General features: G+C 51.0%; 1 protein-coding gene across 8 annotated transcripts in view; it reads left to right on the top strand.

Annotated features, from left to right (window-relative positions):
- The window catches only part of LOC147097457 (neogenin-like), a 217,927-nt gene that overhangs the window by 143,331 nt on the left and 62,580 nt on the right, over positions 1-12,016 (top strand). For all 8 annotated transcript variants that reach the window (XM_085972461.1, XM_085972460.1, XM_085972459.1 and 5 more), the window contains exons 6-7: positions 9,540-9,694; positions 11,651-11,771. In XM_085972461.1, coding sequence (XP_085828587.1) covers positions 9,540-9,694; positions 11,651-11,771 — 276 coding nt within the window. The remainder of the gene's footprint in view (positions 1-9,539; positions 9,695-11,650; positions 11,772-12,016) is intronic.

Raw genomic sequence — 12,016 nt, 5'->3', positions numbered from 1 at the left:
TCGTTTGGGTAGTGTGGCAAACCACTGTTTGTATTCCACTGTGTACATGCCTGGACATGCCTCGGCTGACTCCTCCCACAAGTCCTAGTATAAAGGTGACTGCTCCCCAGCCCTTTGTATTTCTGGACCGGTCGACCACTCGAGGCAGACCTTCATTCTTTTGTTAATAAAAGCCTTTAGTTACTCTCTTAACTCTCAGTCTTTTATGAGTAATTGATAGCGCATCAATTTTATTAACAAAATTTTTATAATGGAGAAGATCCTCACACCAGCATGCCTGGACTTAGATCATCGGGAGGCAGACTCATCCACCAAGTTTACTCACTGGCTTAAGTGTTTCGAAAAATTCCTGACCGCCTCCGCAGCAATCAAATCGGACGAGGACAAACTGGATGTCCTGACCTCCAAAGTGAACCACCGAGTGTACTCGGTCATCCAAGACGCGACCTCGTACGCGGACGCTATCAAGCTCCTCAAGGACCAGTACACGCGCCCAGTGAACGAAGTGTACGCCAGGCACCTTCTGGGGAGTCGTAAACAACAACCTGGGGAATCGACCGTGGAATACCTTCAGGCACTGTCTGTGCTTGGCCGGGCCTGTGGTTGTAAGGATGTAAAGGCCGCCGTGTACACAGAGGAACTTATCCGGGACGCTTTTGTAGCGGGCCACAGATCCAATTACACCCGACAGCGACTGTTGGAGCAGAGTGACCTCGACCTCAACAAGGCCTCTGAACTCGCACTATCATTGGATGCAGCCTACCGGGGCATGGATGCCTACTCCTCTGCACCGTGGACGCCGCGGGGAATGACAGCCTGGGACACGGTAGGACCGCCTCATAGCGCCGTGCCACCCCAGCCACACCCCAGCAACGGCCCAACAACCGCAGCAGTGTCCCAAGGCCAGACAGCAGTGCCCCAAGGCCAGAAATGCTACTTCTGTGGCCAGGCAAAACACCCCAGAGCGCGCTGCCCGGCGAAAAACGCGATCTGCTCGGGCTGCGGGAAGAAGGGACACTACGCTAACGTCTGCAGGGCCAAAGCCACCCCGAACCCCAGCAGCACTGCGTGTGGGCCATGCGGTCCGCCATCTTGGGCCTCCCCGGCCATGTGCGAACCACCGGTACAGCAGCCATTTTGGACGCCTCCAGCCACATGGGGATCATGGACGCCGCCATCTTGGATGACAGCCGGAACGCAGCAGGCCCCCAACACCGCCTCATCTGATACCCGCAGCGACACACCGACCCCTACGCTGGCATCCGTTACACTGGACCAAGCGAGACCGCACCAGCTGGCCAGTTCCACAATGGACATTAAGGTAAATGGCCACGATACAATCTGCCTTTTTGACTCTGGGAGCACGGAGAGCTTCATCCACCCCGACACGGTGCGGCGTTGCTCTCTCCCAGTCCTGCCTGCGCACCAGCAGATTTCTATGGCCTCCGAGTCCCAGTCGGCGGACATCGGCGGCTACTGCGTAGTGACGCTCGTAGTAGACAGGACCGTGTACGATCATTTTAAACTTCTGGTCCTGCCCGACCTCTGCGCTGCCGTCCTGCTGGGGTTAGATTTTCAGTGCCACCTTAAAAGTGTTACGATGGCGTACGGTGGACCCCTACCCCCACTCACAGTCCGCAGCCAGCAGCTCCCAAATTGCCCGCCGCGCACCAGGTGCAACCTCTCCACACTCAGAGTCACCCCCCCACCACTGTTTGCTAACCTCACCCCCGACTGTAAGCCCATCGCCACAAAGAGCAGGCGATACAGTGCCGGGGACAGGGTTTTCATTAAAACCGAAGTGGAGCGGCTCCTGAAGGAAGGGATTATTGAGGGCAGCACCAGCCCCTGGCGAGCCCAGGTTGTGGTCGTTAAGACCGGCGAGAAGCAGCGCCTGGTCATCGACTACAGCCAGACAATAAATCGCTACACCCTGCTGGACGCCTACCCACTCCCCCGCATAGCTGATATGGTCAACCAGATCGCGCAGTACCGCGTCTTCTCGACCATTGACCTGAAATCAGCATACCACCAGCTCCCTATCCGCCCTGAGGACCGCCAGTATACTGCCTTTGAGGCAAACGGCCGCCTCTACCACTTCCTTAGGGTTCCCTTTGGCGTCACCAACGGGGTCTCCGTCTTCCAAAGGGAGATGGACCGGATGGTAGATCAAAATGCGTTGCAGGCCACTTTCCCATATCTGGACAATGTGACCATCTGCGGCCGTGACTTGCAGGACCATGACGCAAACCTCGAAAAATTCCTCCGCACCGCCCAACTCCTGAACCTGACATATAACAAGGAGAAGTGCATATTCCGCACAAACCGCCTCGCCATCCTTGGCTGTGTTGTGGAACACGGAGTCATCGGCCCCGACCCCGACCGGATGCGTCCCCTTATGGAACTCCCACTGCCTCAAGGCCCTGAAGAGGTGCCTAGGGTTTTTCTCCTATTACGCCCAGTGGGTCCCCTACTATGCGGACAAGGCCCATCCGCTGATCAAGTCCACCTCTTTTCCCTTGACGGCAGAGGCCCGCTTAGCCTTCCACCGTATCAAGGAAGACATTGCCAAAGCCACCATGCACGCAGTGGACGAATCCATCCCCTTCCAGGTGGAAAGCGACGCGTCCGACTTTGCCCTGGCCGCTACCCTCAATCAGGCGGGGAGACCCGTGGCCTTCTTTTCACGCACCCTCCAAGGCCCGGAGACCAGACACTCCGCTGTTGAGAAGGAGGCCCAGGCGATTGTGGAGGCTGTGCGTCATTGGAGGCACTACCTGGCCGGAAAACGATTTACCCTGCTCACTGACCAACGTTCAGTTGCTTTCATGTTTAACAACAAGCAGAGGGGCAAAATCAAAAATGACAAGATCTTGAGGTGGAGAATCGAACTTTCCACCTACAATTACGAGATCTTGTACTGGCCCGGGAAGCTCAATGAACCCCCGGATGCGCTATCGCGTGGCACCTGCGCCAGCGCGCAGATCGATAGACTGCGGGCCCTCCACAATGACCTCTGCCACCCGGGGGTCACCAGGTTCTTCCACTTCATCAAGGCCCGCAACCTGCCTTACTCTATTGAGGAGGTCAGGACCATGACCAGGAACTGCCAAGTCTGCGCTGAGTGCAAACCGCACTTTTATAGACCAGACAGGGCCCACCTGATAAAAGCCACTCGCCACTTCGAGCGCCTGAGCGTTGATTTTAAAGGGCCTCTCCCCTCCTCCGACCGCAATGTGTACTTCCTCAATATTATTGATGAGTACTCCCGTTTCCCGTTCGCCATCCCCTGCCCGGACATGACCAGTGCCACGGTCATTAAATGTCTGAACGACCTCTTCACCCTGTTCGGTTTCCCCAGCTATATCCATAGCGACCGGGGCTCATCGTTTATGAGCGACGAACTCCGTCAGTACCTGCTAACTAGGGGTATTGCCACAAGCAGGACCACCAGTTACAACCCCCGGGGGAACGGACAGTTTGGAAGGCCGCCCTGCTAGCCTTAAAGTCTAGGGGCCTTCCAACCTCCCGCTGGCAGGATGTGCTCCCCGATGTGCTCCACTCTATTCGGTCACTGCTCTGCACTGCCACTAACGCCACCCCTCATGAGAAAATGTTTGTCTTCCCAAGGAAGTCCACATCGGGGACATCGCTACCGCCGTGGCTGACGTCCCCAGGGCCGGTCCTACTGAGAAGGCACGTGAGGACCCATAAAACGGACCCCCTGGACGAGAGGGTCGACCTCCTCCACGCCAACCCCCAGTATGCTTACATTGCATACCCGGACGGGTGGGAGGACACAGTCTCCATAAGAGACCTTGCACCCTCGGGGGCCGCAGTAACCCACTACTCACTACCACCCCCCCCCCCACGATCCGATATCCAGCCCCAGCAGACGGCAGGCCTGGGCCCCGCGACCCGCTCGACATCTACGAGGACGACACGCCTGTGCCACAGCCCACGCAGGACTCGACGCCGGAAGCTCCACTACCCCTGCCGTCGCCACGCCGATCACAGCGGCAGACAAGACCTCCGGAGAGACTCCAATACACTAACTTTTAATACACTTCACCCCGCCGGACTCAATTTTAAACAAGGGGTGAATGTGGTAAACCACTGTTTGTATTCCACTGTGTACATGCCTGGACATGCCTCGGCTGACTCCTCCCACAAGTCCTAGTATAAAGGTGACTGCTCCCCAGCCCTTTGTATTTCTGGACCGGTCGACCACTCGAGGCAGACCTTCATTCTTTTGTTAATAAAAGCCTTTAGTTACTCTCTTAACTCTCAGCCTTTTATGAGTAATTGATAGCGCATCAGGTAGTTTACCTGTTATGTACAAAATCTTTCTACAGGATCAGGCCACAGCCCATTTTCGATTAATGTAACAGTGCTTTGGGCAGCGGAGGTTGTGACGTGTGTAGTTGAGGCCTGTGGGGTGGGTGCACAGCGTAGGAGGTATGTGTGCACAAAATGTGAGGTGTTTGGAGGGGGTTACATAGAAACAAGCCATTCGGCCCAACAGCTGGTGTTTATGCTCCACACGAGCCTCCTCCCACCTTACTTCATCTCACCCTATCAACATAGCCTTCTATTCCTTTCTTCCTCAGGTAGTAATCTAGCTTCCCCTTAAATGCATCTGTGGGTATGAGTGTATTTGGTAAGGCTCTTTTGAACTTGTATTTTTGTGATGAGGTTATTTCGGGGCCTGGAAGCATGCAGTACGGGTTTTTGGAGGTCTTGGGTGTGCAAGGCTTTTTCTGTGTCTCTGGGTCCTTCTAGTGCGGGGTTGTGTGCAGTGGTCCCATTTCCTGTTGAGGTCCACCAAGGTCCTGAATTCCCACCCCTGGTCTGGGCAGAGTGAGTTAATCTCTGTTGGGGCAGCGGTTTGAGCCGTGGTGTCCCTCAGACAAGGGAGGGAAAATCAGCCAGAGTTCTGTCTCCTGGTCGCTATTCAGTGCCCCCACCCCCAACTCGAGAATATGCAGTGGCTATGGGCAGGAACCTGCTCAACTTTGATGGCTCCCGTGGTTGGTTAGCTTGCAGTTACTCTGCCCAGGGGCTAATCAAAGAATGGTCACTTGGTGAAGTACTAGTGGGTGACCCTCAGAGGGTGGTGAACCTGTGGAAGGCTGTGGAGGCCAAGTCACTGAATATATTTAAGAAGGAGATAGATAGATTTTTTAGACACAAAAGGCATCAAGGGGTATGGGGAGAGAGTGGGAATATGGTATTGAGATAGAGGATCAGTCATGATCATATTGAGTGGCGTAGCAGGCTCGAAGGGCCGAATGGCCTACTCCTGCTCCTATTTTTCTATGTTTCTATGTAACAGTAAAGTGGGTGCAATTTTCAGTCTAGGTTCACTTAAACTCAGCTGTACAGTTTTAAAAAATTCATTCATGTGATGTGGGCGTCGCTGGCAAGGCCAGCATTTATTGCCCATCCCTAGTTGCCCTTGAGAAGGTGGTGGTGAGCCGCCGCCTTGAACCGCTGCAGTCCGTTTGGTGATGGTACTCCCACAGTGCTGTTGGGTAGGGAGTTCCAGGATTTTGACCCAGCGACAATGAAGGAACGGCAATATACTTCTAAGTCAGAATGGTGTGTGACTTGGAGGAGAACTTGGAGGTGGTGGTGTTCCCATGCGTCTGCTGCCCTTGTTCTAGGTGGAAGAGGTCACAGGTTTGGGAGGTGCTGCCGAAGAAGACTTGGCGAGTTGCTGCAGTGCATCTTGTAGATGGTACACACTGCAGCCACGGTGCGCCGGTGGTGGAGGGAGTGAATGTTTAAGGTCGGTGGATGGGGTGCCAATCAAGCGGGCTGCTTTGTCCTGGATGGTGTTGAGCTTCTTGAGTGTTGTTGGAGCTGCACTCATCCAGGCAAGTAGAGAGTATTCCATCACACTCCCGACTTGTGCCTTGTAGATGGTGGAAAGGCTTTGTGGAGTCAGGAGGTGAGACACTCGCCACAGAATACCTAGCCTCTGACCTGCTCTTGTTGCCACAGTATTTATGTGGCTGGCCCAGTTAAGTCTCTGGTCAATGGTGACCCCCAGGATGTTGATGGTGGGGGATTCAGCGATGGTAATGCCATTGAATGTCATGGGGTGGTGGTTAGACTCTCGCTTGTTGGAGATAGTCATTGCCTGGCACTTGTGTGGCACGAATGTTACCTGCCACTTATCAGCCCAAGCCTGAATGTCGTCCAGGTCTTGTTGTATGCGGGCATGGACTGCTTCATTATCTGTGGGGTTGCGAATGGCACTGAACACTGTGTAGTCATCAGCGAACATCCCCATTTCTGATCCTATGTTGGAGGGAAGGTCATTGATAAAGCAGCTGAAGATGGTTGGACCTAGGACACTGCCCTGAGGCACTCCTGCAGCGATGTCCTGGGCTGAGATGATTGACCTCGAACCACCACAACCATCTTCCTTTGCGCTAGATATGACTCCAGCCAGTGGAGAGTTTTGCCCCGATTCCCATTGACTTCAGTTTTACTAGGGCTCCTTGATGCCACACTCGGTCAAATGCTGCCTCAATTGCAAGTTCTGTCCTCCCAAACTTGGATTGTGTTTGATGAGCACTCTGGGCTGTGTGACACTAAGGTGAAGCACTGAAGGTTACTTTATCACTGCTGCTAGCTGTGGGAGCAATTTGAGGTGATGAATTAAGACGATCTTACATGAAATGTGTCACACATTAGTGTGTGTCAGCTTCAGTCTGATTTTTTTCTCAGAGTATTGAGTAGAATGGGCCTATAATCTCAGGAGTTTAGAAGAATGAGAGGTGATCTCATTGAAACATATAAGATTCTGAGGGGGATTGACAGGGTCGATGCTGAGAGGCTGTTTTACCTGGCTGGGGAGTCTAGAACTAGGGGGCATAGTCCCAAGGTAAGGGGTCGGCCATTTATGACTAAGATGAGGAGGAATTTCTTCACTCAGAGGGTTGTGAATCTTTGGAATTCTCTACCGCAGAGGGCTGTGGATGCTGAGTCTTTGAGTACATTCAAGGCTGAGATCGATAGATTTTGAGACTCTAAGGGAAACAATGGATATGGGGATCAGGCGGGAAAGTGGAGTTGAGGTCGAAGATCAGCCATGATCTTATTGAATGGTGGAGCAGGCTCGAGGGGCTGTATGGCCGACTCCTGCTCCTAATTCTCATGTTCTTATTGGCAATAGGCTAAATAAGATGGTGGAGGGCTACACTCTCAACTGTCGCGAGCAGGCCTGGTCAACAGAGACTGGAAATTGCCACTGCACAAAAAAAATCAGCGAGAATTAAACAAGTTTTTCACAGAAACTCCCTCTAGGACGCTAGATTAGTTTGGGGATTTAAATTTAAACAAACACTTTTACAGACACTAAGGTGCGAGTGTGTTTGACCAAGCTTTTGGTCATCTGCCCTAATTTCTCCTTTTGTGGCTCGGTGTCAAATTCTTTGTCTTATAACGCTCCTGTGACGCGCCTTGGGACGTTTTTACTACATTAAAGGCTCTATCTAAATGCAAGTTGTTGTTGTTGTTGCACAATACTTGTTCCACCCGCAGCGGCCTCGGAGCAGGAGGTGAGCAAATCAGCAAACGGAATGATGTTTCTGGTTCCCTGCCGTGTCCCTGTGTAAGAGTGAAGTGCACTGTGGAGACTGGAGTGACTGTGGCAACACAATCACAATCCCACCCTGTGTTCAGTCAACATCTCTCCCTCCCCATGAAAGATGCATTTCACAAGCTGGATGCTCATATTTCGGTGCCCGGTGTATTTTCCTCTGTCTGTGATGTGGAGGGTGATTGAATTCACCTGGAGTAATTGCATTGCGTCTGCAGCTCACTTAGCTGAATTGCCGGTAATTTGATAATCTGGCCTTTTGGTCACTGAAATGCTCAGCACTTGTGACATGTAATCACCTGGTGACACTTCATCAGTTTGTCAACAGTTTGGAATGTGATTCACAGTCTGGTTATTAGCAGCTTACCTGAGCTGCCATTAAATGTCTAAAGGGCAAGGAAGCTCTGCAGAGAAAGGTGTTGTCAATTTTAAAAAGAAATGTTTACGACAATATCATCTTCGAATCAGTGCACGGACCTGGGACTTGAACTGACAAGCCAGCTCCACGACCCTGTGTGAATCTACAGCAGTACTGGCTTTTACCTTCCCTGTGGGGTGAGCCTGCCCGCTCCCTAACATGGGCACAGGGGCGAGGGCAGTCCTTGTTTCCCTCTGGCCCCCTTTGGGCAAAGACCAACAAATGAGCTGAGATTCTTGACGAGTTGTTTGAAATAGATGAGCACTGTAGGGTCTAGAGTGACCCATTCTGTCAACCAGCTAACAATCCCTTTGCTGTTTCAGGCCAGGTGCACTTGAGCTTTGGACCATCTCCACGGGAGCTCCCTCCGCTCAAATATATTTGGCATGGTTTGCGATGTTGCCCATTGCAGCTGTCTCAGACACTACTGATTTAACATAAATGATGAGCAATTAGTAGCTATAGCAACAGGCCGTGCCAGTCATTAAGAGTCTAAAGGATGTTTGGTATAAAGGAATAAAGCAGTCAGGTCCCACATATATTACCCTTCAACTATTAGGGAGACAGCAAGTGGTGACGTGACCATAGACTGATCCTACAGGTGTCGATAAACAAATCCTTGTTGTACATTATACTAAAATAAAAATGTTCAGTGTAACAAGATCACAGGATAATTACAATGAGGGAGGCCATTCGGCCCATCTTAATTCATACATCCAGAAACCCCCTTCCCCATTTCAGCATCTGATTGCTCCTTAAATGATTCCAAGGTGTTTGTCTCCTCCAGTCAATCTGAAGACCCATTCCGATTGTTAAACAAATGGGCCTCAGGGTAGTGCTCATTACAGCCTTCGCTTTCTGCGGTCTGCTGCTTGTCACCAATGTTCTCTGTCCTACAGTCTTCGACTTGTATCATGCGTTCCGGAAACAGTCTCACCTTAGTGTCTGTAAAAGTATTGTTTAAATTTAAATCCCCAAACTGATCGAGAGTCTTAGAGGGAGTTTCTGTGAAAGACTTGTTGTCTAATTCTTGCTCTGATTTTTTTTGTGCAGTGGCAATTTCCAGTCTCTGTCGACCAGGCCTGCTCGCGACAGTTTGAGTGTAGCCCTCCCCCATCTTATTTAGCCTATTGCCAATACTCCATGGGAAAAAAATCAGCCTCAAGCCGACACACTCTAATGTGTGACACATTTCATGTGAGATCGTCTTAATTCATCACCTCAAATTGCTCCCACAGCTAGCAGCAGTGATAAAGTAACCTTCAGTGCTTCACCTTAGTGTCACACAGCCCAGAGTGCTCATCAAACACAATCCAAGTTTGGGAGGACAGAACTTGCAATTATACAGCTGAGTTCAAGTGAACCTAGACTGAAAATTTCACCCGCTTTGCTGTTACACGGTCCTGAAATCCCAATGACCACACAGCCCCCCTCAATAAGGTGAAATGTTTGAGGTGGGGGGAGTGCCTGTAGCTCATGTGCTGACCATTCCATTCTCTTTTTGTACAGTTCCTCCTCACTTTCTGAAGCGTCCGGTCAACATTTATGCTCACGAGTCCATGGACATCGTGTTTGAATGTGAAGTGACTGGGACTCCATTGCCAACTGTGAAGTGGATCAAGAACGGAGACATGGTGATCCCGAGCGATTATTTCAAGATTGTTGTAAGTCGATTATTGGATTGTGCCCTTCCCCTCTCCCTCCCACCGGCCTCTCCCGTGGACATGTTGCATATCTCACCCTACATCGAATTCCCAATAATGTCCATGCTGATAGTACTAATGATTTCTGTCCTCGCTCCCATTTATTGCATTACATCCGGTGCTGTTCAGTGAAAGGCTGTTGGAGATCTGGCCGCTGAACACCACATGTGAAGCACAAAAAGTTACATTTTCACCAGAGTGAGCATTACAGCAGAAACCGTTCACATGGCTTTAATTTCCTGCCTGACCTCCTGCTGATGTTTGCTATAAAATGTGACAGAAATGCTGCGATGGTTTAACTTCTGCAACAAAAAGGGCAAGCCCAACATCCACAGAGTAAGCTCTAAATGAAGACTTCCCTGTTGACAATATTTATAGTTTTTCCCCTGTGTTTCCTATGGACTCTTACAGGCATTAACCATGTTAGTATCGGGGAGGGGGAGAATATATTTCTCACTGTGTTGGTATGTGGGTTGTATTTATAGCCCATAGACTGTTGTTATAGACAGCCACGCCTGGTGCCTCTCCTCTGAGGATAATGATGTGATATCTCCCTTGGATTCTTGGCAAGTAGGTGGGAAGCGGGACACTATCTGTTGGGGGATTGAGTCCCTGCCTGTGGCTGGCTGTGTGGCTGGGCCTCTGTGGTTAAGGCTGAATCTTTGGTGTAGAGTTCTTGGGTTCAGTGTGTGCAGCAGCAGCTGGATTTGCATTGGTCCTGCACTTACTGCACTAGGACCAGCTCCCAACCTGCCCTTCACCAAAATCCTCTCTCATCAAACCCCACCCACTCTGTACTCTCGCTCAGATTTGTATCAGATAGACTTTTTGTCCGAATCTCCCTAAGCCTTCAGTGATGATCCTTCCGTATAACCACAAGTAACGTGAATTACCACCTTTGGATTTGCGTGTTATTTCTCATTTTCTCATCTCCTCACCAATGTTCCCTTTAATTTTTTTTGGGCCGTTGGCCCCATTAATGGACTGCACAGGCAATTCAAAATTCCGTGCATGCGCGTTTTTTTCAATTTAAAAATCGGCTCACTGGCTGCGCGGGACCTGCAGAGCGCTGCATGGCTGCACAGCTTAATGGAAACATTGCTCCTCTCCTGAAGGCACCTCGCGTCCAAGTCCCATTCATGTGTGAGCCCAGACAGTGTTTAGACGGGCTATTTGACCTTGGTGCGCCTCACAGTGGAGCCCGATCCTTTCCTCATCTGCCATCCACACAAACACACATTCACAGGGGACAGCAATCAGGAGCAGGAAGCCTGGCTGCTTTCCCCCCCCCCCTCCCTCACCTTCCTCTTAACCTGGGAGCACTGAGGTCTGTTGTAGCACACCCACTCCTATCCTGTCTGGCCAGCTAACTCAGCACAACCTGGCAAACCAACCTGTGAGGTTCTGGTCTGTACGGGTCACTAACCCACCAGGCCAGTGCGGAACCTTTGGCTAGCTCCAGTTGGTGGAAAGCCTGGTGTTTGCTGTGTGTGCGTGGTTTCTGCTCCAGTGGATTCTGACTATCCCGATATCTTCCTTCAATGGCGTTGAATTCCTGGTGACTGCAGCAGTTTTCTCTCTCTGTTCAGTGATCATTGAAAGAGTTTGATGAGAGTATTGGGATTCTAGTTGGCAGGGCTGTATTGACTATTGTATTCATGCAGCATGTAAACTCTCATTTGGAGAATGAAACATTTTTCTATGTACTCCCAGTGTTGGCATCAAATACCCATAAGTCAAGTACATTGCACAAATGAACGTGCGCTAAGCTGCCCTCTATTCTGCCCCAACAATGTGCCTTACCCTCCAGCCTCAGAAGAGCCTGGTATTAAAGTCAGGAATCTCCAGCTTGGTAATGGAGAGTGGTGACTCTGTGGCAGGTGATGTTTCAGCATTGCTCTTTGCTGTGTGTTTCAGAATGAGCGGAACCTGCAGGTTCTTGGTCTGGTGAAATCTGACGAAGGTCTGTATCAGTGTGTGGCGGAGAACGATGTAGGCAATGAACGGGCCAGCGCCCAGCTCATCATCCTGGAGCATGGTAAGTGAGAAGCAGCACAGACGTGCATGCCAGGTGCTGCCAAGGAAGGGGGAGCCCACAGGACACTGTCATATCTCAGGACTTGGCAGTCGGAGTGAGTAGGAAACAGGTGGTAGAGGCAGTGAGGCAGATGGTATAATACTGCTTTCAGCAACAGCTCTGCTTGCTGTGGGCTAAGAACAGCTTGTACATGTTTCCAGTATCCAGCATGTGGAGAGGCTACTGACTACGCAGTACTTCTCACT

This window comes from Somniosus microcephalus, chromosome 32 (assembly GCF_052327205.1).
Source record: "Somniosus microcephalus isolate GS21.2 chromosome 32, FLI_Smic_1.0, whole genome shotgun sequence".
NCBI classification, from domain to species: Eukaryota; Metazoa; Chordata; class Chondrichthyes; order Squaliformes; family Somniosidae; genus Somniosus; species Somniosus microcephalus.
Note: the sequence above shows the minus strand (reverse complement) of the source record. Positions and strands in the feature narration are given on the sequence as shown.